This window comes from Sorex fumeus, unplaced genomic scaffold (assembly GCF_029834395.1).
Source record: "Sorex fumeus unplaced genomic scaffold, SorFum_2.1 ptg000122l, whole genome shotgun sequence".
NCBI classification, from domain to species: domain Eukaryota; kingdom Metazoa; phylum Chordata; class Mammalia; order Eulipotyphla; family Soricidae; genus Sorex; species Sorex fumeus.
Genome location: NW_026606179.1, coordinates 10,422,322 through 10,448,746, shown reverse-complemented (window position 1 = coordinate 10,448,746; position 26,425 = coordinate 10,422,322). Strand labels below are relative to the sequence as shown.

At 53.8% G+C, this 26,425-nt stretch overlaps 3 protein-coding genes across 3 annotated transcripts; all 3 read right to left on the bottom strand.

Moving 5' to 3' along the window:
- Positions 1–5,407: 5,407 nt before the first annotated feature.
- On the bottom strand, positions 5,408–8,981 carry LOC130043350 (blarinasin-2-like). Its single transcript, XM_056135604.1, has 5 exons — positions 8,936–8,981; positions 7,604–7,778; positions 6,467–6,792; positions 5,920–6,062; positions 5,408–5,563 (listed from the first exon to the last, which is right to left on the bottom strand). The coding sequence occupies exons 1-5, from the start codon at positions 8,979–8,981 to the stop codon at positions 5,408–5,410; spliced, it is 846 nt and encodes a 281-aa protein (XP_055991579.1).
- Positions 8,982–9,480: 499 nt separating this feature from the next.
- Positions 9,481–10,853, bottom strand: KLK15 (kallikrein related peptidase 15). Its single transcript, XM_056135556.1, has 4 exons — positions 10,812–10,853; positions 10,239–10,387; positions 9,718–9,955; positions 9,481–9,579 (listed from the first exon to the last, which is right to left on the bottom strand). Exons 1-4 carry the CDS (start codon positions 10,851–10,853, stop codon positions 9,481–9,483), a joined length of 528 nt encoding a protein of 175 aa, XP_055991531.1.
- Positions 10,854–21,200: 10,347 nt separating this feature from the next.
- LOC130043354 (blarina toxin-like) lies at positions 21,201–24,777 on the bottom strand. Its single transcript, XM_056135607.1, has 5 exons — positions 24,732–24,777; positions 23,423–23,597; positions 22,285–22,604; positions 21,733–21,869; positions 21,201–21,356 (listed from the first exon to the last, which is right to left on the bottom strand). Exons 1-5 carry the CDS (start codon positions 24,775–24,777, stop codon positions 21,201–21,203), a joined length of 834 nt encoding a protein of 277 aa, XP_055991582.1.
- Between the last annotated feature and the right edge of the window lie 1,648 nt (positions 24,778–26,425).

Here is a 26,425-nt window from a genome sequence, read left to right as displayed (position 1 = left end):
TAGTGGTGTTCAAGGGACTATATGGGATGCCAGGGATCGAACCCTGGTCGGCTGTATGGAAGGCAAACACCCTATTCCCTGTGCTATCACTCTGGCCCCGACACCCAGATTCTAAATCCTCGCACAGACTCTGGAGTTTGTGCCCTGTGTACACGTCCAGTGAATATCAATGCATTGCTGTCCCTTCTGTCCCCGGGAATAAGGTGGCTTATACCTGCTTATCTGTGACCTCCTGTGGCCACATGCCCATCCTTGTGCTCACACTACACATGGTGGCAAGGTCCCAACTCTGGAGCTAAGACTGTGTGTCTGAGCAGCCTCGGCCACTGGAGATGATGACACATGGGTTGAAAACTTTGTTGTTGTTGTTGTTTTGCTTTTTGTGTCACACCCGGCGATGCTCAGGGGTTACTCCTGGCTCATGCACTCAGGAATTACTCCTGGCAGTGTTCAGGGGACCATATGGTATGCTGGGAATTTAATCTGGGCAAACGTCCTACCCGCTGTGCTATCACTCCAGCCCTCTGGTTTGAAAACTTTTGTATTGTAATTTTGTAATTCCCTGTCATGGTGATAGAGGCAGAGTTAAGCAAAATATTGATGGAGCTAAAATTTTAGAATTTGGTGTCTGGAGCGAAGTTACTTGGTTCTAGAGTCACACATCAGTGTCTAATAGAGGGTTCTGATTCTGATTATCAAGAGTGGATTCTGATCTCATCAGCAATTCTAGATCCTGAGTGATCCATACCACTTGATGTTGGACCCAGAACTCTTATCTGAGTCTAGGGTTCTGCATCTCTAATTCTGCTTCCCACCGTTCAGAGAGTGACCTAAAATCCATAGGATCTGGAGTCTGAGTTCTGGAGTTCATGTTTGGAATTCGGAGTCTGGTCTTTGAGCGACAGATCTTACACTTGGAGTCTAGACCTTGATTTTCATCTAGAATTGGGCCCTTTCATGCTAGACTAAGAGTTTAGGGCCAGGTGCTTGAGATCGAAACCTGAAGTTGAAACCTTTTCTTTCTTTCTTTTTTTTTTCCTTTTTGGGTCACACCTGGCGATGCACAGGGGTTACTCCTCACTTTTCACTCAGGAATTACTCCTGGTGGTGCTCAGGGGACCATATGGGATGCTGGGAATCGAACCTGGGTCGGCCGCGTGCAAGACAAACACCCAACCCACTGTACTATTGCTCCAGCCCATGTTGAAACCTTTTCACCTGCTGTGGTGAAACCTGGGGCTTGGAATACAAGTGGTTTTGAATTTTGAGTTTTGCAGCCTAGATTCAAGATTCTGAGGTCTGGTAGGTTGTTTCAGAGTGAGAAGTCTGGGATTTCCAAATTTGCCCTGTGCTCTTATGAGACTTCCTGGGCCTGTGGTCTGAGATTCCTCCAGTGTTGGATCTATCTAGTAAAGGAATTCAGAGTCTGGGAGACTGAAGTCTATTCTGTGTCATCTGTTTTGATTGTGTACTCTGAGGTCTAAAATCTGAATTATGCCTTCTGGAAATCAGTGTATTCTTGTGTGTCAGAACCGAAGAGGAACTGAGAAATCTTCTAGAGTCTTTTGGGGCTTGTTCCCTCAAAAGGAGATACAAGTGGGAGGGACTGACTTCTGGTCACACAGGAACAGTAAAATCATGGCCTCTCCCCATGTCTGGCAAGCTGTCACATCAATGGTAGGTGCTGCATGAGTGGGACTGTCTAGACCACTGGTCAATCTGGGGCTCCTTGGTCGATGATCTCTTGACAGATAATGTGTGTGAACAATGACCTCTATGCACCTAGATCCTTTCCAGCTATTCCACAACCACAGATCCTCAGTTTTCCCACAATATATGGTTGGGTCATCCAGAGTTATAGTCCCACAATCCTCTGGAGTATCTGACGAGATCTGATATTCATAGGCCCTAAGATGGTCTGTAAGTAGAGGTTCTCAAACAATTTAGAATTCAAGTTTACAGGGCTGGAGTGAAGTACGGTGGGAAGGACCTTTGCTTTCAGGTATCAACCTGAGTTCCAAGTCTGGTACCATGTATGGTTTCCCTGAGGCAGCAAGGAATGATTTCTAAGTACAGAGCCTGGAGCAAGCAATTAAATAGCTCAAGTGGGACAACACATGTCTTGTGTGTGTGAGAGAGACCCCAGGCTCGATCCTTAAACCTGATGGCACTACCAGACATGCCTCTATTGGTTTTGAGCACAGTTGGATGTGGCTAATAGCATTAAAAAAACACAAGTGAAAAAACTAACCTCACAGCAAACAAAATAGCAAAAAGGTTTTAAAAGTGTAGATATAATTTTTAGTTTTAGGCTTTAATTCTTTGGGGCTTGGGGACCACAACTGGGGATGCTCAGGGCTTACTCTTGGTTCTGCACTCAGGGATCATTCTTGGTGGGCTCGCCCCCAAGGTGTCACAGTGACGACCATGTGGGGTGTGAGGAATCAAACTTGGGTAGGCTGCATACAAAGCAGCCCGAATTCCTGGAATGTGAATGTAGTCACCAGGAACTTGGGGGTGAGCAAAAGAGTCATAACAGAAAAGATAACGTTGGATCAAAGTTATAGAACAAATACCTTGAGTAACCTTGAGAGTTTGTGTCAGCGATACTATTAATATGAATTTCTGAGAAAATTTTTCTTGGTAATAGGAAAGTGTGACTTTAGGGGTGTCTATTAGGGTGTCTTGGGGAAACACATGGTTCTATTATGTGACCTGGATGAAGTGAATTTAGGTGAATCAAGGGTCATCTGTGAGGTGAACTTTGGGGTAGGGTAGGGGTGAATTTGATTGTGAAGGTAGCTGGACATTTACTTTGGGATAAACAGAGGTAAATGGGATGCCTTGAGGGCCAGTGGGGAGTTGACCATGAGAGACTCAGGTTGATTGTGAGTGAGAGTATGAGCTATTTTAAGATATCTGTAGTCAAACTTCAGGAAGTGAGACATCTTTTGAATTGTTCACCAATATCACTAGGACGAATTTGGAGGTGACCTTGGAAAGTGTCTGGGGATGATCCTGAGGCATTTTCTTCCTCCACCCAGTTCTCATCCTCATGAGTTTGGGCTTCCTGTTCCTGGTTCTGGCCCTGAGCTCACTAGTCCTCCTTGCATCTCATTCCCAATGGTCTTCCAAAGCCAGAGAAGGACTGATCTTGGGTGGAGCAATAGCGCAGCTGGTAGGGTGCTTGCCTGACATGCTGCAGACCTAGGTTAGATCCTCCCGTCTCATATTGTGCCAGCCAGGAGTGATTCCTGAGCACCGGGCCAGGAATAACCCCTGAGCATCCATGGGTGTGGCCATACAATAAAATAATAATAATAAAAAAATTGACCTGAACTCCAGTGTCCTCGGCTTTGGTATCTGTAAGTGCCAGCATGGGTGAACGGGAGTCCTCCCCAGTCCCAGCCTCTCTCCTTGGATCTCTGTGACTTTGGGGTGGTGTGTCTCAGATTTTCAGTGTCTCTCTCTGCTGGGTCTGTTTGTAAATGTCTGTTCAGATCCCTGCTCCACTCCTTGTATCCTCTCAACTCTTCTTTCTTTCTCAATCGGGAGAGCAGGTGGCTTTCTGCCGTACGTGCGTGCGTGCGTGTGCGCGCGCGCGGGCGCGTGTGTATGTTTGTGAGCGCGAGAGCGCATTGAATATGGACGACGATGTTCCTTCTCTTAATCTTTTTCTGGGGTCCCAGTGTCTCTATCTAGCCTCGTGTTGGTCTCTGGCTCCTCCCGGTGCAGGGTTTTTGATTTTCCTCAGCCAGACGCTCTTTGTAATCAACTGTAAAACGCTAAGCTGAAAGTCAGAGGCATCCAACCCTTCCTTGGTGGCAGCCTGCAGAACAGGTGCGCCGGTCAAGGGTGGGGCCAGGCAAGGAAGCCGTCCAGCAGGTGGAGGGGGCCTGAGAGGAGGTGGGGCGGATCAGAGGCTTTAGCGGGCTGGGGCCGCTGTCCAGGGCAGCACGCTCCGCCTTCTAGGAACTCTCAACTACTTAAATCACTCAGGCAGGTTCGGCAAAAGAAGGCCGTCCACGCAAGGGCACGGCCACGATGCAGAGCAACTTGAGCGATTCCAGACTGCACGCAGAAGCCGATCCATGAATCCTGTGTGGGACCAGTACACTCACCCTCTAGGTCTCCTCTGTAGGCTCCCCTAGGGAACTGCACCGGGGCTTGTCCGGACCCTGGTAACCACGTAGAGGGACCGCGGTCCACCCCATGTGTGACCAGCAAGTCCAAAGGAGACTTTTTGTGGTGCTTCACACCCTGTAGTTTGCCCTCACCAGACCGAAGACATTCCCTGTCTGTCCAGCGGGTCCCCAGCCCTCTGTTCCTGCCACCTGTCGGACTCCTGCGGGCATTCTGGGTACTTCCAAGCCCCGCCTTCCCTCAGGCGGGCCTGGAGCTGGTGGGCGTGGCCCCTCCCAGCCTGTCTCAAGCCCCGCCTCGGGTGGCTGTGGGCGTGGCTTCCGCCAGCATCTCTCAGGTCCCCCCTACCTCTCAGGTGGGCAAGGCCTCGCCTGGATTTTCTCAGGCCCCGCCCCTGGTGGCCGTGTCAGGCCACGCCCCAGCCTCTCTTTCTTGGGTCTGTTGGAGGCTCCCTTGGAACTGCTCATGCCTCAGCTGCGCCCTCCGCGACCCAGATCCAGTCACCCCACTGGCTGTTCAGTCTTGCCTGCAGTGACCCTACACTGCCCGGCCTTGGGGATAGACCTGCTTCTGCGCGGAAGACGCCCCGCCCCGGGCAGGCGTGACTGCGAGAACTTCCCTCTGCCTCTTTCTTGGCTTCTGTGTCACAAAAACCAGTGCGCGCCACTGCCTTCTGCTCCTGCTGTCCTCCTGTTAGCGCGCGTCTCTTCTCTCCACTTGGCGAGGCTGAGTACAGCGTGTGCTGCTTTGCCCTTCGGGTCGTGGGCTTTGGGTGACTATGGACAAGCCCCTGGTGAACAGGACTGCAGAGTTCTTTAAATTTTTGTTTTACGTGGTTTTCTTGTGTTTTGTTTTTGGCTCTTGGGTGACACCCTGAGGTGCAGGCTGGGGTGGGCTCGTACTCCCTGCCAGGTGCTAAGCCGCTGCAGCTGCATACTTTTCAGAGCTTTGAGCCCCAGCCCAGGTGGCGGTGGAAATGTTTTGGGTAGGTGGGTCCCCAGCACACAGACCCCCATATCTGGATATATTTTGGGGAGTGGGGAAGCATATATCTGGTGGTGCTCAGGGCTTTCTGACTTTGAGCTCAGGGATCACTCCTGACAGGGTTATAAAGACTCAGCTGATTGCATGGCAAGTGCCTTCACACTGGGTTTTCTCTCTGGTCCCAGTATGTGGATTTTGTTGCAAATGAGACAGCCCCAAACTTGACTCAGACTTTAGAATTTGATTTTACTGGGGGTAAGGAACTGGGTGAGGTGGGCATTTAGCTGTAAGTCGCAATGGTCTCCCGGATCCAGTCCACATATAACAATATTTTGACATAGAGGGAAGGTCTTCGGCGCGCTGCACATATGTGATAGCCCCAGGATGTGATTCCTTGAAGCACTCCATCACAGATGAATGGGCCCCCCGAGTCGCTCTACAGCACAGAGGGGAGTGGGAAAGAGAGAGGTCAGAGGCTACTGCCAGCAATGGGGACATCATTGTCCAGGTGTGAAATTCTAGGACCCAGGCTGAGGCAAGTGCTGGCTAAAGTGGGGAGTAATTTGGGATTGGGGAACAGACATGTCATCGAAAAGAGGAGTGGCAGCCTTGTAGGGGGACCCCAAGCTACTCGTCCCAAGCCCTGCTGGGGAATCCCCCGCCTGCTTGCAGCTTTCAGACTGGTGATAATATATGTTAGAAGGAGAAGGAGGGTAGAGGAGCGGGGTGGGGCTTCAATCTGGACTGGGATTCCCTAGTGGTGGCGGGGGCGGGGGGAGGGTTCTGACTCACCGCACAGGTGTCCTTGCCTCCCTTCATGACTCCAGCACACAGCATGAACTCAGTCACCTTGGCAATTTGGGCAATGGCACAGTTGGCGTTGGGCAGGAGGTCGAGATCCACACACTGAAGCTTCCTTGATAAATTAACTGTGGAAATTAAATTAGAGAGACTCCAGCCACTCCTGTTTCCGGGGTCTGCACCCCGCACCCTACCTGCCCAGCCAGACCACCCTCCACAGCCCCCACGGCAGCAGATCCCTTACCTCTCGCCTCCCACTGGGAGACACCCTCTCATCCACTCCACCCCGCCTTAGACCCTGTCAGCTCCTGTCAGCACCCTCCACCCCCCCAGATCTTTGCCTTGCCCTACTTAGTCAAGGGACCCTGGTATATGCTTTTTGGTTGTTATTTTTTGTTTGTACTCAGCTGTGTCAGGGCTTACTCCTGATTCTGCTCAGGGGCCACTCCTGTCAGGCTTGGGGGATCATATAGAATACCAGGGATGAAAACAGGTAAGGCCAGCGCCCTCCACCCGCTGTACTCTCCCTCTCCTGGCATCATACCCTTATAAGGATTGATGCTGCCCCAGCCAGAGGCATGGCACATGCTCCCTACTTGGGGCTCCTGGGTGGGCAGGTCTATGACCTGTACTGCGGGCGTGAGGTTCGCAGGCCTCTCCAGGCGCAGCAGCATGAGGTCATGGCTGAAATCCACTCCCGTGAATATCTTATAAAACTCTTCCCAGGTCTTATTCTCTTTGTATATGATGGGTAGGATACTCATGTTGTAGTGAGGATGCACGATGCTTTCATTGACCTCGAAGGACTGGACTGTGCTTTCAGGAGAAATATGGTCCTGGAGTCCCAGCTTGACGTGATAATTGCTGTGGAAAGAGAAGAAAGGTGGGGTGAGGGGAGAGGAGATTTGAGGATGAGAGGCGAAGGAAAAAAACCAAGAAGGGAGGAGAGAGAGATAAAGAGAGAGAGATGCTGAGTTATGAGGAAGAGAGTATGCATGGGAAGATGAGAGAGAAAAGGTGAAGGAAATGGACAGAGACACAGGGAATACGAGGGAGGTCAGACAGTTGGGAAGAAAGGGCTGGGGACGCTGTGAGCTGGAGCCACAGGAGGGAGGGGTGAGGAGGAGAGAGCCACAGGGCAGGAGCAGGATGAAGACCAAGACAGCTAAGAAGGACAGAGCCAAGAGAGAGCAGGGGAAACTGAGTCAGAGGGGGTTGGGTGTAGGATGGGAAGCTGGGAGGGGTTGTTGAATGCATCTACATTGCGACAAAGGGGAGTACCCATCAGGTATATGACTTGGTCTTCATCCCCCTTCCCACACGTCGGGGGGGGATTCTGGGTGTCCCTTCAGTTCATAGCAGAGGTGGTTACTCAGCAGGGCTGGGGCAGAGGGAGTGAGGCAGAGACCCAGAGAGACGGGGCAGGAGAGGAAGGAGATACAGACGCAGAGAGAAAGGGAGAGAGAGGAGAGGGAGAAGGAAAGAGACAAAACAGAGGGAGAAGGAGAGAGGACAGTGAGGAGAGAGGGAAAGGAAGAGAGCGAGAGAGGGAGAGAGAGAGTGAGACAGAGGAAGAGGAACCCTAGTCACAAAGAAGGAATCACCAGTTACCTGAAGGAGATGAAGCCCTAGTCAGCATGTCCTCTCTCCTCTCAGGTCCCCAGTCCCCACATACCTGGTATAGCAGTGAGCTGCTGTGAGTACCCACTGAGGGTGCACAAGAACACCCCCGCACATAAATTTTTCGAAGTAGTACACAGCCGCCATCCAGGGCTGGGAGTGTTTCTCACACTCCCAACCTCCAATGACCCGGGGGATCTGGACACCAGGAGGATAAGGGAGTACAGCGCCTGTGGGGGAGTCAGCTTTTGAGTCAGCGGTGCAGGATCAGGACCCAGGACTGGGGCTGGGGTCTCTGCAGATGGACGGGGCAGTTGGAACTGTGGGTGGGTGGAGAGACAGTGCTGTGAGCACAGACCCCTCAAGAAGAGGGAGAGAGGAGGCAGGTCTTGGGTTGAGTGTTGGGTGTTGGTCTGGAGTACAGGGGACCCTAGATGCTAAGAGGGGAGATTTAAGAGAGCAGGAAGAAGCTGTTGGAAATTAAGGGGAACATTGGGGGGGGGGGCGTGATGTTGCTCAGTTTTGGCAAATGATCAGCCTAACCTTTTCAGGGTTCTGAAAAGGACGCAGTTTTGGACAGACTTTGGGGCCTGAATGTGCCATAGGGCTCAGAGTATAGGGGAACTTAAGGTTCTGAGCCAATGTGCGAAGAGAACAAGGTAGCTCTGGAGAGGAGTGGTGGCCCTGGGCCAGGGCGGGATGGAGATGAATGGAGTAAGGGTTGTGGCGGTGAGTTTTTCTGGGACCCCAGAAAAACTGGGGAGTAGGGTTTTCTGGGGAAACTCACAGGGGACCCATTTCTTGGTCTCAGCTTCTGGCTTCCCCTCCGGGGAGAGGGGGCAGTAAAACCAGGACTGCGAAGGAGTTTGGGATCCTAGGGTATTTCTGAAGACTAGGAGTTGAGGGATCCCATGGAGGAAGAAATATGTAGCTTGGGGTTCTAGTGTTTTTGCTGGGCAAGTAGGTGCTTGCCTTCCTGGATGTGGGTCCAAGGGCAAAATTTCTGGAGAAGGAAAGTTTTACAGCACTCCAACCCAGAATGGGGTGCCCAGATGGTGTTATTAACCAGAAAGACATCTGGGAGGACTTGTGGGGACTAGCTGTTGGGAATAGAGGGTGCAGCTGAGAGCTGGCAGTGGGCGGGGAGGAGTCCCTGGGTGGAGGAGGATTTGGGACCCAGAGAACACGGGACAAGGAAGAGAAACAGAATCCCCAGTGTCCAGTGCCATTGCGGTGGTGGGGCATTTTGGAAGAATCAAGATTCCCCTGAGGTCCACCCCTTGTGGGTGTGAGTGAGTGGGGGAGAGGACATTCTGGCTGTTCCAGGAAAGGGGAAAGGGCAGAGGCTGAGAATCAGGGTCCCCTCCACCCCACCCCTTCTGCTCACCTGTCCCTGTCAGGGTCAGAGCCAGGTACAGGAGCAAGACACACATGGTGGCAGAGACGTCCATCCGTGTCAAGCAGGTGGCAAGCTTGGAGCTGGGCATGGAGTCTTCTCTGAGGCTTTAAGAACTCTCACCCCACTACAGGACCCGCCTCGATCTTGCTGCCACCCAGATGTGGGCTGTTCCCAACACTGGACAGACATCCCTCCCCATCACTCCAGTGTACCTTGGGAGGAAGGAGAGTCTGTCTGTGACTTGGCTGGTCCAGAGTGGCAGCCCTTGATTGCTGGCTGTTTTCCTGGAGCCACAGGCCAAGTGGACAGGTTGGAGCTCCTGGCACCCTACTCAGGGACAGATCCAGCCAGGGAGGGTGGTTAGGGTGGCAGTGAGTGGTGCAGCGAAAGGAGGACAGAGGAAACCAGGACTCACAACACAGTTTCCCCCATGACTCAAGCCCAGAATTGTGCAGCTTTATTTTTAAAATTTATTTTAATTTGTTTTGGGGTTCCCACCCAGTAGTACCCAGAGGTTATTCCTGGCTCTGTGATCAGAGATCATTCCTTGTGGGCTCCCTGATGATGCTGATGATGGCACAGTGCAGCGTGTCTGTGAGACTTACTGGAGGAAAAAGTGGACATGGGTGAACCTTGGCACTTCCGGACCCCTCTCGCCCTCCTCACAGGACTCTGCAGCCGGGGTTCCCGGAGGTGTGGGGTCCAGCTCCGGCGTTCCACGCACCTTTAGACTTGCAGCTTCCTGTTGTCCCCGGTCTGCTGCTGGCCACCAGGCCCCAGCCGGACACCACGCACGGCTCTCCGGGTCGTGGGCAGTGCGTGGGCAGCGTTACGGGGCTCACTTGTCTGGAGAGGCGTGCGGGCTGCGCGAGCCGCAGCAGCATGAGGTCGTGGCGGTGGCTGAGAGGTTCATAGCCCGGGTGCGGGATGACCCGCACCACTGTTCGCAGCTGCTCAGAGCCTTCGCGCTTGCGCAGATTATGCTTGCCCAGGCGTACTCGCATGAAGCTGAGCAGGTGGGCGCAGGGAGAAAAACGCAAAGAGCGAGCTTAGGGTATCTGGGTATCCAGCCCTGCCCCCACGGCCCAGGAGGCAGTGACTTCAGCCTCCTGCCCTTAGAAACCAAGGACTGCAAAATTGTGCCGCTGGCCTGGCGTGGAGAGCTCCCACGTGCTTGGTGACCGCCCCGGGCAGAAACGCAGCCCTTGCCTGCAGCTCTTTCATCCTCAGCCCGGGGGCTCCCGAACCCCTTCCCTGCCTCCAGGCCCCAGTCCCTAGGCCCAGCTCTTACCGGGTCTGGCAGTGCGCAGCGGACAGCACCCAGCTGGGGGCGATCAGAGAAGCTCCGCAGTTGAAGCGGCCCCGCTCAAAGAGCGCCACCTGCCAGGGCTGGGAGTGCGGCTCGCACTCGGCCCCGCGCATCACCTTGTCGCCATCTCCCTGGGCCGCTGTGACAGGGGTGAGAGGGGTGCTGCCGGTCACTGCCCTCCTCCCTCCAACGCCCTCCGCCTCTGCCTGCACCGCCTCCCACACCCTGGCCTCCCTGGCTGCACTTTCGTTTTGGTATTGGGGTTTGGGACCACATCGGGGAAGCCGGGGTGCGTGGAGAGGATAGAGGGGATGCAACTCCCGAGTTGTGTTGCTCTGAGTTCATTGGGGGTCGACAGTCTCTGGCATTGGGCTCCAGTGCGCCAAGCACGAGCTCAGCCCCTTGCGCTATCTCCCCAAACTTCCTTTTCCTTTTATTAATTTTTTGGGGGGGGAGTTGTGCTTGCGGCTTGCTCGTGGTTCTGTGCTCAGCAGTCCTTCTTGGTGGTGCTCAGGGACTGAAAGTGGTGCCAGGGACTGAACCCAGGTCAGCTACCTGCAGGGCCAGCTGCGGGCCGTCTCTGTCTCTCTGGCTCATAGTACCTTTTATTCATTTTTTTGTCACTTGGGGCTGGGGACTGGGTCCTGATAAACATGAGGACTTGGGGTTGGGGGTCATTCCTGCAGGTGCTCAGGGATCCTTGCAGTGCCAAGAATCGAGCCAAGGGCACCCGGATTTCTTTCAGCTCTTTGACTTATTTTCTCTGTCCTTTTGCTTTCTACTTTTCAAGCCTTTTCATTGGTCTCATTATTCCAGTGCAAATATTTGTATATGTCTTTCGCATTAAACTTAATTGGGTGCTTTGTTTTGGTTTTGGGGTTTTGGTTTCTGGGCTACACCCCATGGTACTCAGGGCTTATTCCTGGTTCTGTGCTCAGGGATCACTCCTGGCAGGGCTCAGGGGACCAAACGGGTGCCAGGGATAAAACCCAGGTCCTGGCTGCATGTAAAGCAAGTGCCCTTAGTGCTGTGCTATCTCTCCAACCCTGAACCTAAATGCTTTATTTTCAGTTCTTTAAAATCCGGCCCTTAGGTTTCATTTCCCACCCTCTCTCTAGCTGCCACGAGCACTTTCTCCCCAGAACTGTCACCCGCCCTGAACCCCATCCTTACTCCTTGGGTTCTGGGGAGGGGAGGAAGCACCAGAGAACAAAGTGTCCTCGGTGGCCTGGAGTGGTGACAGGCAGAGAATATAATTCCACCCTGATGACCCCTCAAGTTCCCCAGCGTGTCACCCACTTCCTGGAAAGTGGCCACTCAGACTGTCACCCACAGCCTTGGCTCCCTTAAGACTTTGTCACCAAGTGCACGGTGAGACAGGACCGGAGCGTGGCCACTTGCAGTCTCAGACAAGCAGGCGAGCCAGTCTGATCCTGGCAGAGGGAAGGAACAGAGCTGGAGGCTGAGGTCCACTTGCCAACCTCACCAGCATCCCTCAAGGGCACAGTTGAGCTCATGGACAGGAACTGCACAGCCAGACCAGGTGCCCATGCTCAGGGTCCAGCATAGATTGGTGATGTGGTGGGAGGTATGTGGATGTGGTGGGCGAGGAGTTCCACAGGAGGGCCTTAGCTCAGGGGAAGGGCAGGGGCCGCAGACGGGGCTGCGGGGCACTTGGGATGCATCTGGCCCGACTAAGCGGGAGGAGGTGGAATGTGGAAGCTCTAGCTGGGTGCAGTGGGCACAGAGAAGGGCTAAGGGGAGGCCAGCAGAGGGTGATGGAGCCCAGCGTTCAGGGGGGCATGGCTCAGGAAAGCTTACTCTCAGCAATCTGGACTCCAGAGAGCACGTCATAAGAAATTTCTGCCCGATGTGCCTCTCCCGCCTCCTGGGGTGCTCTTGATCTGGCAACCCCACTCTGTGCACACCCTCGAATCCCATTTAGAAGAGGTCCCCCCAGCCCCACCCTGCCTGAGCTGGGCTCACCCACAGACCTGGACACTATTGTCTGAGATAGGTGCTGGCTTAAAGGTAAGACAGAGGAATGCCCAGAGAGGTGAATCCATTCTCTCAAGGCCACACAGCAAGGACAGGACAGCCCCACAACTCCAATTTAGAACTGAGAGAAGCCTCAGGGCACCTGGGGATGCCCCTGCTAACCAGACATTTAGTGGTGCTATAGAACAGAAGACGTTGGGAGTAGAAGGGGGTCGTGCTCGATGGAGGGCACCCAGTCCCACTGACCACTCCCCTCATCATCTGTAGATGCCAGCAGGTCGGAGGCAGTGAGGAGAAGCGAAATTATGGAGGGACCACCAAGGCTCAGCTGACTTCTGGTGAGAGAGTAGGACAGAATGAATCAGGGACCCATGAGGGTCCCCTCCCGCCCCTGCTGGACCCCCCTCGTCTCACTCCCCAGCCTCCAGATGCTTTTCCTCCTGGATTCCAGACCCCTGCATGGCGACAGCCCCCAACACCCAGGATCACTTGTTTCTGGAACACTCCTTCATCCTCAACGCCCTGCGCGGGGGGTCCTGTGTCCCCTGGCCAAGCCCCAGCTCTCTCTGGCCTTTGGGGCTCAGCCACGGACACACTGTCCCTCCCTAGGCCCCTGACTCTGCCTCTTCCTGCTGTCCCCAGAGACTCTTTGTCTCACTCTGTTGTTTCTCCATCTGTGCCTCTCTCTGCTTTCCTGGCAGCGCTAGGGTCTCACCCGGGGTCTTGGACCCAACATGTCCACAACTAAGCCAGCTCTTGGGGTCTTTTACACCCAGAGTGACGCTGCCCCCTTCTGCCTCACTGGAACCCCCAAAATCAAGTCTTGGTCTCCTGGCTTCATTCTTTTTATGGGGGGTCGCACCCTCAGTTGTTCTCAGGGTTCATGCCTTGTGCTCCTCTCCAGAATTCCCCCTAGGGGTGCCTGGGGACTGTCCATGGTAGAGGCAGAAACTGCTGGAAAGGCAAGTCAAGTTTCCTGTGCAGCTTCTGCCCTGGGCATCAGCACTGCTGCCTTGCTCCTTCCAGGTCTGTGCTTCCTGTCAAGCACACACCTTCCTTGGGCTCCCGAAACCCCGCAAACCCCTTGGGACAGAGGACTCGCTGAGGGTCTTCCACTCCCCTACCCAGCCGTAGCAGGGTGTATCTCTGGGGGATCCTGGAGAGTGTGGGATACACTGAATCCCGTGCACCCTCTAAGGCCCAGCGCCCAACTCTCCTGAAGGGGGACCCTTGTGTCTTCCCCGTCTCCACCAAAGTCCAGAGCCCCGAGAATGCTCACCTAGTGCCGGCAGCATGCCTGGCACTGCCTTGGCAAGCGAATGTTGCACGAAGCTGCACCCCTGGGAGCAGCTGGTGTGATTCCTGGCTCTGGGACAAACCTCTGCTGAGTCACTCTGCCGCCCCCTCCCCCAGATTGTGCAAATCCCTTTTTCGACCCTGGGACATTTTCTTGGATCACGCTCCAATTTGGGCCTCAGTGGAGGCCACAAGGGTCCATCCAGGCTCCCAGGTGCCCTTGACACTCACCACTGCTGCCCCTTGCTCAAAGGTGTCACCTGCTTCAGATCCCCCAGCAGCATCGAAGACGGTGTGAATGACAGAGAAGGGGGCAAGCACCCAGATACCCTCATTTATAACTCCCGCCCCCCCCCTTCCCCAGTGAAGGGGTTGGTAAGGGCAGGTTGGGTGTTGGGTTTTACAGGCTGGACGCTGAGGTGGTTGGTGGAGCGGGGGACAATGGATAATGAGCATTTCTGCATTTATTAGGTTGAAGCTTCTTTGGGGAACTACACCTTGTGTTGCTCAGGGGTTCTCCTCCCGCTCTGTGCTTGGGGTCAGTCCTGATGGTATTTGGGGAACCAAGTGGTGCAAGGATTGAACTGGGGTTGGTCACATGCAAGGCAAACTCTTAATCCCTTCCCCAGATCTCAGGCCCCATTTGAAGCTTTTGTCTCTGAGGATTATCTTCTTGTCATCCTGAGAGAGGTACAATGGTAAAAGCAAGTATTGGAGGCGATAAAAATGCAGAATCTGGGGTCCAGAGCATATAAACTGGGGTAAGTCACATGTCAGTGTCTGGAAGAGGGTTCTCGATGTAGGGTCCTGATTCTGTGTTCTGGAGAGTGGCTTCTGATCTGATCAAGGTTCTGAGTGCCAGGTGGCATCCCTAGCTCTCCTGGCTCTGCACACAGGAATCACTCCTGGAGGAATGATTGTACCCCATATGATTGGGGAATCATATGGGGTACAGGGAATTGAATCCAGCTTGGACACATGCACAGAAAGCTCTGCCCCCTTGATTCTAGATGCTGAGGTCTAGTAGGTTGTTTCAGAGTGAGAAGTCTGTGCTTTCCAAATTTTCCATGTGCTCTTATGTTATAGTCCAACGCTATATATATATATATATTTCAATATGATAAGATAATCTGGGGATGCATTCTGAACATCTAGGTCCTTGAATATTCTTGAAATCACGAGTTGAAGAGCAAATGGGAACACGAATGTCCAGAGAATCCAAAACCCCAGAACTTCAGATGTTGTAGATTCTCCAGACCTTTCAAGAGTCTGTATTCCAGGCTGGAAGTGATTCCAGAATGCTTTCGTTCCATCACCTGGACAAAGATGAGTGCTGCCTGACCCTGCGACTCACTGTGGGCCAGTTTCAGACGTGCAGCGTCTGATGGGTGTTGGCTCCAGGCCACCCTCGTTGCTGAGAGCTCTCATTGTTCTGTCACAAGTCTCACCTCCCTTAATGATGGGGCACTTTCTGAGAAATATGTTGTGGGGTGATTCATCCTTGTCCCAAAGTCAGGGTAGAAGAACAGAGCCTTGACACTGGAGCCTGCTACCACTTAGGCTTGGAGTTGGGGCCAACCGGGACCTCCGTTGGACATTTTGGGATTCCTCAAGGCTTGGGTGCAAGATCTGGTGTACCCCCGACCGGCCCTGCGAAGGGCTAAGTGGCACAGCCTTGCCTTCCGAGAACAGGCCATGCAGTCTCCTGGAATCAGGGGAATGCTGCCTTCAGACCCCAACTCTCGGGCACTGGGCAGATGAGAGCAGAACTCTTGTTCCCATTTCGATGGCCTGTGCTTCTGATGCAGTGCTGCCAGAGCCCTGAAGGCACTGAAGGCACAGATAGGCGAATGGAGGAAGTTCCCAGCAGGTGAATGGACTCCAGGTAGATTCCAAGAGGGAGACAAATCCCCGCCCCTCAGTGACATCACGGCCCGCCCTGCCCTCAAGCCCAGGGCCATGTGCTTCACGGAACTTCTGAACTAAGTGCTCAAAGCCAGTCAAAGGCTCTTGGGGTCCCCATTCCCAGCCCCCAGCTCTGTCACACTGTCCTAAAGTATTCCTCTCTGTCTCCACTAAGCCCCAAGTCCTCCACACTGTGTGCGTGTGTGTGTGTCTGTGTGTGTTCGGGTCATACCCCGTGATGCTCAGGGGTTACTCCTGGTTCTGCATTCAGGAATTACTCCTGGCGTCTCTTTCAGTGTCTCTCTCTGCTGGGTCTGTTTATAAATGTCTGTTCAGATCCTTGCTCCACTCTTTGTATCCTCTCAACTCTTCTTTTTCAGTCGGGAGAGCAGGTGGCTTTCCGTCGTGTGTGCATGTGTGCTTGCGTGTGCGCGCGCGCGGGCGCGTGTGTATGTTTGTGAGCGCGAGAGCGGATTGAATATGGACGACGATGTTCCTTCTCTTAATCTTTTTCTGGGGTCCCAGTGTCTCCATCTAGCCTCGTGTTGGTCTCTGGCTCCTCCCGGTGCAGGGTTTTTGATTTTCCTCAGGCAGACGCTCTTTGTAATCAACTGTAAAACGCTAAGCTGAAAGTCAGAGGCATCCAACCCGCTGAAGAACTACCTTATTTGGTAGCAGCATGCGGAAGCTGTGCGCCGTCGGGGCGGGGCCAGACTGGAAAGGGGCGGGGTCTAGCAGGAGGGGGTGGGGCCTGAGGCGAGGTGGGGCGGATCAGAGGCTTTAGCGGGCTGGGGCCGCTGTCCAGGGCAGCACGCTCCGCCTTCAAGGAGCTCTCAACTACTTAAATCACTCAGGCAGTTCGGCAAAAGAAGGCCGTCCACGCAAGTCCCTAGCGGTGCCTGGGGACTGTCCATGGTAGAGGCAGAAACTGCTGGAAAGGCAAGTCAAGTTTCCTGTGCTGCTTCTGCCCTGGGCATCAGCACTGCTGCCTTGCTCCTTCCAGGTCTGTGCTTCCTGTCAAGCACACACCTTCCTTGGGCTCCCGAAACCCCGCAAACCCCTTGGGACAGAGGACTCGCTGAGGGTCTTCCACTCCCCTACCCAGCCCTAGCAGGGTGTATCTCTGGGGGGCCCTGGAGAGTGTGGGATACACTGAATCCCGTGCACCCTCTAAGGCCCAGCCCCCAACTCTCCTGAAGGGGGACCCTTGTGTCTTCCCCATCTCCACCAAAGTCCAGAGCCCCGAGAATGCTCACCTAGTGCCGGCTGCATGCCTGGCACTGCATGGGCAAGCTAAGGTGGCACGAAGCTGCACCCCTGGGAGCAGCTGGTGTGATTCCTGGCTCTGGGACAAACCTCTGCTGAGTCACTCTGCTGCCCCCACCCCCCCCAGGTTGTGCAAATCCCTTTTTCAACCCTGGGACATTTTCTTGGATTATGCTGCAATTTGGGCCTCAGTGGAGGCCACATGGGTCCATCCAGGCTCCCAGGTGCCCTTGACACTCACCACCGCTGCCCCTGGCTCAAAGGTGTCACCTGCTTCAGATCCCCCAGCAGCATCGAAGACGGTGTGAGCGACAGAGAAGGGAGCAAGACCCAGATACCCTCATTTATAAGCTCCCGCCCCTCCCACCCCCAGTGCAGGGAGGTGGGAAGGGCAGGTTGGGAGTTGGGTTTTACAGGCTGGACGCTGAGGTGGTTGGTGGAGCGGGGGACAATGGATAATGAGCATTTCTGCATTTATTAGGTTGAAGCTTCTTTGGGGAACCACACCTTGTGTTGCTCAGGGGTTCTCCTCCTGCTCTGTGCTTGGGGTCAGTCCTGATGGTATTTGGGGAACCAAGTGGTGCGAGGATTGAACTGGGGTTGGTCACATGCAAGGCAAGCTCTTAATCCCTTTCCCAGCTCTCAGGCCCCATTTGAAGCTTTTGTCTCTGAGGATTAACTTCCTGTCATCCTGAGGGAGGCAGAATGGTAAAAGCAAGTATTGGAGGAGATAAAAATGCAGAATCTGGGGTCTAGAGCATAGAAACTGGGGTAAGTCACATGTCAGTGTCTGGAAGAGGGTTCTCGATGTAGGGTCCTGATTCTGTGTTCTGGAGAGTGGCTTCTGATCTGATCAAGGTTCTGAGTGCCAGGTGGCATCTCTAGCTCTAGATTTTGGATCTAGAACTCTAGTTCAGAGCCTTTGTTTTGCATCTCCAGTTCTGTTTTCTGCAATTCAGAGAGTGAGACTTGGGCGCATTGCCTAAAATCCATCAAGTGTTTTTAAGTTTGAATTTGTGCTTGCACTTTGGAGTCTGATCTTTGACAAGTCTCACACTTGGAGTACAAGTGGTCTATTTGAAATTTGAATTCTGAAAGTTTTGGAGCCTTGATTCTAGATTCTTATTTTGTTTTTTGGGGAGGTCACACACAGCAGTGCTCTGGAGTTACTCCTGGCTCTGCACACAGGAATCACTCCTGGAGGTGCTTGGGGAATCATATGGGGTACAAGGAATTGAATCCAGCTTGGACACATGCACAGCAAGCTCTGCCCCCTTGATTCTAGATGCTGAGGTCTAGTAGGTTGTTTCAGAGTGAGAAGTCTGGACTTTCAAAATTTTCCATGTGCTCTTCTGTTATAGTCCAATGCTATATATATATATATATATATATATATATTTCAATATGATAAGATAATCTGGGGATGCATTCTGGACATCTAGGTCCTTGAATATTCTTGAAATCATGAGTTGAAGAGCAAATGGGACCACGAATGTCCAGAGAATCCAGAACCCCAGAACTTCAGATGTTGTAGATTTTCCAGACCTTCCAAGAATCTGCATTCCAGGCTGGAAGTGATTCCAGAATGCTTTCGTTCCATCACCTGGACAAAGATGAGTGCTGCCTGACCCTGCGACTCACTGTGGGCCAGTTTCAGACGTGCAGCGTCTGATGGGTGTTGGCTCCAGGCCACCTTCGTTGCTGAGAGCTCTCATTGTTCTGTCACAAGTCTCACCTCCCTTAATGATGGGGCACTTTCTGAGAAATATGTTGTGGGGTGATTCATCCTTGTCCCAAAGTCAGGGTAGAAGAACAGAGCCTTGACACTGGAGCCTGCTACCACTTAGGCTTGGAGTTGGGGCCAACTGGGACCTCCGTTGGACATTTTGGGATTCCTCATGGCTCGGGTGCAAGATCTGGTGTACCCCCGACCGGCCCTGCGAAGGGCTAAGTGGCACAGCCTTGCCTTCCCAGGACAGGCCATGCAGTCTCCTGGAATCAGGGGAACGCTGCCTTCAGACCCCAACTCTCGGGCACTGGGCAGAGGAGAACAGAACTCTTGTTCCCATTTCGATGGCTTGTGCTTCTGATGCAGTGCTGCCAGAGCCCTGAAGGCACTGAAGGCACAGATGGGCGCATGGAGGAAGTTCCCAGCAGGTGAACGGACTCCAGGTAGATTCCAACAGGGAGACAAATCCCCGCCCCTCAGTGATGTCAAGGCCTGCCCTGCCCTCAAGCCCAGGGCCATGTGCTTCACGGAACTTTTGAACTAAGCGCTCAAAGCCAGTCAAAGGCTCTTGCGGTCCCCATTCCCAGCCCCCAGCTGTCACACTGTCCTAAAGTATTCCTCTCTGTCTCCCCTAAGCCCCAAGTCCTCCACACTGTATGCGTGTGTGTGTGTCTGTGTGTGTTTGGGTCATACCCCGTGATGCTCAGGGGTTACTCCTGGTTGTGCATTCAGGAATTACTCCTGGCGTCTCTTTCAGTGTCTCTCTCTGCTGGGTCTGTTTATAAATGTCTGTTCAGATCCTTGCTCCACTCTTTGTATCCTCTCAACTCTTCTTTTTCAGTCGGGAGAGCAGGTGGCTTTCCGACGTGCGTGCATGTGTGCTTGCGTGTGTGTGCGCGCGGGCGCGTGTGTATGTTTGTATGTGAGCATGCGCGCGCGTTTGCGCAAGCGCGAGGGCGCACTGAATATGGACGACGATGTTCCTTCTCTTAATCTTTTTCTGGGGTCCCAGTGTCTCCATCTAGCCTCGTGTTGGTCTCTGGCTCCTCCCGGTGCAGGGTTTTTGATTTTCCTCAGCCAGACGCTCTTTGTAATCAACTGTAAAACGCTAAGCTGAAAGTCAGAGGCATCCAACCCGCTGAAGAACTACCTTATTTAGTAGCAGCATGCGGAAGCTGTGCGCCGTCAGGGCGGGGCCAGACTGGAAAGGGGCGGGGTCTAGCAGGTGGGGGTGGGGCCTGAGGCGAGGTGGGGCGGATCAGAGGCTTTAGCGGGCTGGGGCCGCTGTCCAGGGCAGCACGCTCCGCCTTCAAGGAGCTCTCAACTACTTAAATCACTCAGGCAGTTCGGCAAAAGAAGGCCGTCCACGCAAGGGCACGGCCACGATGCAGAGCAACTTGAGCGATTCCAGACTGCACGCAGAAGCCGATCCATGAATCCTGTCTGGGACCAGTACACTCACCCTCTAGGTCTCCTCTGTAGGCTCCCCTAGGCAACTGCACCGGGGCTTGTCCGGACCCTGGTAACCACGTAGAGGGACCGCGGTCCACCCCATGTGTGACCAGCAAGTCCAAAGGAGACTTTTTGTGGTGCTTCACACCCTGTAGTTTGCCCTCACCAGACCAAAGACATTCCCTGTCTGTCCAGCGGGTCCCCAGCCCTCTGTTCCTGCCACCTGTTGGACTCCTGCGGGCCTTCTGGGTACTTCCAAGCCCCGCCTTCCCTCAGGCGGGCCTGGATTTGGTGGGCGTGGCCTCTCCCAGCCTGTCTCAAGCCCCGCCTCGGGTGGCTTTGGGCGTGGCTTCCGCCAGCATCTCTCAGGTCCCCACTACCTCTCAGGTGGGCAAGGCCTCGCCTGGATTTTCTCAGGCCCCGCCCCTGGTGGCCGTGTCAGGCCACGTCCCAGCCTCTCTTTCTTGGGTCTGTTGGAGGCTCCCTTGGAACTGCTCATGCCTCAGCTGCGCCCTCCGTGCCCCAGATCCAGTCACCCCACTGGCTGTTCAGTCTTGCCTGCAGTGACCCTACACTGCCCGGCCTTGGGGATAGACCTGCTTCTGCGCGGAAGACGCCCCGCCCCGGGCAGGCGTGACTGCGAGAACTTCCCTCTGCCTCTTTCTTGGCTTCTGTGTCACAAAAACCAGTGCGCGCCACTGCCTTCTGCTCCTGCTGTCCTCCTGTTAGCGCGCGTCTCTTCTCTCCACTTGGCGAGGCTGAGTACAGCGTGTGCTGCTTTGCCCTTCGGGTCGTGGGCTTTGGGTGACTTTGGACAAGCCCCTGGTGAACAGGACTGCAGAGTTCTTTAAATTTTTGTTTTACGTGGTTTTCTTGTGTTTTGTTTTTGGCTCTTGGGTGACACCCTGAGGTGCAGGCTGGGGTGGGCTCGTACTCCCTGCCAGGTGCTAAGCCGCTGCAGCTGCATACTTTTCAGAGCTTTGAGCCCCAGCCCAGGTGGCGGTGGAAATGTTTTGGGTAGGTGGGTCCCCAGCACACAGACCCCCATATCTGGATATATTTTGGGGAGTGGGAAGCATATATCTGGTGGTGCTCAGGGCTTTCTGACTTTGAGCTCAGGGATCACTCCTGACAGGGTTATAAAGACTCAGCTGATTGCATGGCAAGTGCCTTCACACTGGGTTTTCTCTCTGGTCCCAGTATGTGGATTTTGTTGCAAATGAGACAGCCCCAAACTTGACACAGACTTGATGAGAATTTGATTTTACTGGCGGTAAGAAACTGGGTGGTTTGGGCATTTAGCTGTAGGTCGCAATGGTCTCCCGGATCCAGTCCACATATAACAATATTTTGACATAGAGGGCAGGTCTTTGGCGCGCTGCACATGGGGATTGGCCCCAGGATGTGATTCCCTGAAGCACCCCGTCACAGATGAGTGGGCCCCCCGAGTCGCCCTACAGCACAGAGGGGAGTGGGATAGAGAGAGAGAGAGAGAGGTCAGAGGGTACTGCCAGAAATGGGGACATCATTGTCTGGGTGTGAAATTCTAGGACCCAGGCTGGGGCACGTGCTGGCTAAAGTGGGGAGTAATTTGAGATGGGGGCACAGACTCATAATCAAAAAGAGGAGTGGCAGCCTTGTAGGGGGACCCCAAGCTACTCGTCCCAAACCCTGCTTGGGTATCCCCCTCTTGCTTGCAGCTTGCAGATTTCAAACTGGTGACAATATATGTTAGAAGGGGAAAGAGGGACAGGGGAGCAGGGTGGGACTTCAATCTGGACTGGGATTCCCTAGTGAAGTCTGGGGTGGGGTGGGGGGCTTCCGACTCACCACACAGGTGTCCTTGCCTCCCTTCATGACTCCAGCACACAGCATGGACTCGGTCACCTTGGCAATTTGGGCCTTGGCACAGTTGTCGTTGGGCAGGAGGTCGAGATCCACACACTGAAGCTTCCTTGATAATTTAACTGTGGAAATTAAATTAGAGAGACTCCAGCCGCTCCTGTTTCCGGGGTCTGCACCCGCACCCTACCTGCCCAGCCAGACCACCCTCCACAGCCCCCACGGCAGCAGATCCCTTACCTCTCCCCTCTCACTGGGAGACACCTTTCATCCACTCCACCCCCCCTTAGACCTTGTCAGCCCCTGTCAGCACCCCCGCCACCCCCCAGATCTTTGCCTTGCCCTGCTCAGTCAAGGGACCCTGGTATATGCTTTTTGGTTGTTATTTTTTGTTTGTACTCAGCTGTGTCAGGGTTTACTGCTGATTCTGCTCAGGGGCCACTCCTGTCAGGCTTGGGGGATCATATAGAATACCAGGGATGAAAACAGGTAAGGCCAGCGCCCTCCACCCGCTGTACTCTCCCTCCCCTGTCATCATACCCTTATAAGGATCGATGCTGCCCCAGCCAGAGGCATGGCACATGCTCCCCACTTGGGGCTCCTGGGTGGGCAGGTCCATGACCTGCACTGCGGGTGTGAGCTTCGCAGGCCTCTCCAGGCGCAGCAGCATGAGGTCATGGCTGAAATCCACTCCCGTGAATGTCTCAACAAACTCCTTCCAGGTCATTTTGTTATTGCCCAGGACATCTAGGAGACTCAGGTCGTAGAGAGGATGCACGACACTTTTAGTGACCTGGAAGGACTGGACTGTGCTTTCAGGAGAAACACGGTCCTGGTGTCCCAGCTTGACCTGATAATTGCTGTGGAGAGAGAAGAAAGGCGGGGTGAGGGGAGAGGAGATTTGAGGATGAGAGGCGAAGGAAAAAAACCGAGGGGGGAGGAGAGACAGATAAAGAGAGAGAGATGCTTAGTTATGAGGAAGAGGGTACGCAAGGGAAGATGAGAGAGAAAAGGTGAAGGAAATGGACAGAGACATGGGGAACACGAGGGAGGTCGGACAGTTGGGAAGAAAGGGCTGGGGACACCGTGAGCTGGAGCCACAGGAGGGAGGGGTGAGGAGGAGAGAGCCACTGGGGAGAAGCAGGATGAAGACCAAGACAGCTAAGGAGGACAGAGCCAAGAGTGAGCAGGGGAAACTGAGTCAGCGGGGGTTGGGCGTAGGATGGGAAGCTGAGAGGGGTTCCTGAATGCATCTGCATTGCGACAAAGGGGAGTCTCCCCATCAGATATGTGACTTGATCTTCATCCCCCTTCCCACACGTCGGGGGGATTCTGGGTGCCCCTTCAGTTCATAGCGGAGGTGGTTATTCAGCAGGGCTGGGGCAGAGTGAGGCAGAGACCCAGAGAGATGGGGCAGGAAAAGAAGGAGATACAGACACAGAGAGAAAGGGAGAGAGAGGAGAGGGAGAGGGAAAGAGACAAAACAGAGGGAGAGAGAGAGGACAGTGAGGAGAGAGGGAGAGGAAAAGAGTGAGAAAGGGAGAGAGAGAGTGAGAGAGAGAGAGAAAGACAGAGGAAGAGGAACCCTAGTCACAAAGAAGGAATCACCAGTTACCTGAAGGAGATGAAGCCCTAGTCAGCACGTCCTCTCTCCCCTCAGGTCCCTGTCCCCACATACCTGGCATAGCAGTGAGCTGCTGTGAGTACCCACTGAGGGTGCACAAGAACACCCCCACACATAAAGTTGTTGAAGTGGTACACAGCCGCCATCCACGGCTGGGAATGTCTCTCACACTCCCAACCTCCAATGACCCGGGGGATCTGGACACCAGGAGGATAAGGGAGTACAGCGCCTGTGGGGGAGATTCTGAGTCAGGATGCAGGATCGGGACCCAGGACCGGGGCTGGGGTCTCTGCAGATGGACAGGGTATTTGGATCTGCAGGTGGGTGCAGAGATAGTGCTGTGAGCACAGACCCCTCAAGATTAGGGAGAGAGGAGGCTGGGTCTTGGGGTTGAGTGTTTGCGGTTAGTTTGAGGTACAGGGGACCCCCAGTCTAAGAGGGAAGATTCAAGAGAGCAGGAAGAAGCTGTTGGCAATTAGCGGGAGCATTTGGGGGGTGTGATGGGGATCAGGTTTGGCAAATGATCAGCCTAACCTTTTCCGGGTTCTGAAAAGGACACAGCTTTAGATAGACTTTTGGGCCTGAAGGTGTCATCAGGATCAGAGTGTAGGGGAAGTTGGGATTCTGAGCCAATGTGTGAAGAGAAAGGGGTAGCCTAGGAGAGGGGTGGAGTCCTGGGCCAGGGTAGGGATGGAGATGAATGGAGTGAGGGTTGTGGTGGTGAGTCATTCTGGGACCGCAGAACCTGGGGAAACTCACAGGGGACACATTTCTTGGTCTCAGCCCTCTGGCCTACCCTCTGGCGGAGAGGGGGCAGGAAAACCAGGACTGGGATAGAGTTTGGGATCCAAGGGTGTTTCCGAAGAGCAGGGGTGCTGAGGTATCCCCTGGAGGAAGGAATTTGTGGCTTGGGGTTCTAGTGGTTTTGCTGGGCAGGTAGGTGCTTGCCTCCGTGGATGTGGGTCCAAGGGCAAAATTTCTGGAGAAGGAAAGTTTTACAGCACCCCAACTCAGAATGGGGTGCCCAGATGGTGTTATTAACCAGAAAGACATCTGGGAGGACTCGTGGGGACTAGCTGTTGGGAATAGAGGGTGCAGCTGAGAGCTGGCAGTGGGCGGGGAGGAGTCCCTGGGTGGAGGAGGATTTGGGACCCAGAGTACACGGGACAAAGAAGGGAAACAGAATGCCCAGTGTCCAGTGCCATTGCGGTGGTGGGGCATTTTGGAAGAATCAAGATTCCCCTGAGGTCCACCCCTTGTGGGTGTGGGTGAGTGGGGCAGAGGACATTCTGGCTGTTCCAGGAAAGGGGAAAGGGCAGAGTCTGAGAATCAGGGTCCCCTCCACCCCACCCCTTCTGCTCACCTGTCCCTGTCAGGGTCAGAGCCAGGTACAGGAGCAAGACACACATGGTGGCAGAGACGTCCATCTGTGTCAAGCAGGTGGCAAGCTTGGAGCTGGGCAGGGAGTCTTCTCTGAGGATTTAAGAACTCTCACCCCACTACAGGACCCGCCTCGATCTTGCTGCCACCCAGATGTGACCTGTTCCCAACACTGGACAGACATCCCTTCCCATCACTCCAGTGTACCTTGGGAGGAAGGAGAGTCTGTCTGTGACTTGGCTGGTCCAGAGTGGCAGCCCTTGATTGCTGGCTGTTTTCCTGGAGCCACAGGCCAAGTGGACAGGTTGGAGCGCCTGGCACCCTACTTGGGGACAGAGCCAGCCAGGGAAGGTGGTTCTGGTGGCAGTGAGTGGCGCAGCAAAAGGAGGACAGAGGAAACCAGGACTCACAACACAGTTTCCCCCATGACTCAACCCCAGGACTTGTGTAGCTTTATTTTTTAAATTTATTATTTTTTATTTTGGGGTTCCAACCCAGTAGTACCCAAGGGTTATTCCTGGCTCTGTGATCAGAGATCATTCCTGGTGGGCTCCAGGCTTTGAACCTGGCTTGGCTGCATGCAAGGCAAGCACCCTACCTGCTGTACCCAGCCAAATATGAATATTTAAATACCAGTTGTGAGTATTCAGTATCTTTAAATACACTCACTCCCTTCCCCTAGCATCCCTGCAAACCTCCCTGGAGATCCCAACTCTCTACTCAAATAGATGCCCTGAGATTTCAGAATATCCCAATTCTTGCAACCCTCTCCCTGCACCCAGGATCTAAGGCTACAAATTGGGGGCTCCTCTCATAATACACCCCGATCTAGAATGTGAAGTTCAGGGTATCCAGAGGCAGTTCGCTACAAATTCAATCCAGTGTGATTCCCCACATCTCACCAATGTCAGGGTTTCAATGAGTCCTCTCTGCTATCCCCAATACCTAGGGTTCCCAATTTCCAGCAACCCCCAGACCAGCTTCTCTTTAAGGCTAAGTCCACCATCTTCACAAATTCCAAGTCCTTCCACCCGCTATCAAAGGTGTAGGTCTCAGGAGCCGGGTTCATGCACATCAACATTGAGCAACCTCAGAAACCACAGCCCGGGGTGCCTGGAAGCTCCACAGACAAGATTCTGGCAATACCCATGGTAAAGCGGAGGAATCCACCAGGTCTCTTGGCTATTTCATCAAATAAGGCAATTTTGGGTTTTCTGCCTCTGTGGTATGTCAGGAACCCACGACATCCAACACATGTTTTACACCTAAGAACCACAGAATCTTTACCATTTTTTCACATTGTTCTTCTTTTTGGCTATATCCACCAGGAACCTAAGAGCAAATCTTGGAGAAAACACAGTTTCTGTTCTTACGCATTTTGCGTGTTTTGGATCCTCACTCTGGGGCCTGGAGATACTGAACCAGACCTCATTGTTATGCTCATCACTCATTTTCTCCACCCAACAGCCTAATGATGAGATTAACAATCTGTGGAGTCCTTCTACCTGAGATGGGGAAACTGAGGCTGAGTGAGGTTGGGTCTGAGGCTCAAGTTTAGCCTAGCCTTCTGACTCCTGCTTCAAGCCTTGTCTCCTCACCCAGGATCAGGAAGGAGCTGCAAGGGAACCATGCAGTGGTTTGACCTGTTCCCACCTCTAACTCCCGTTAACCCTCACC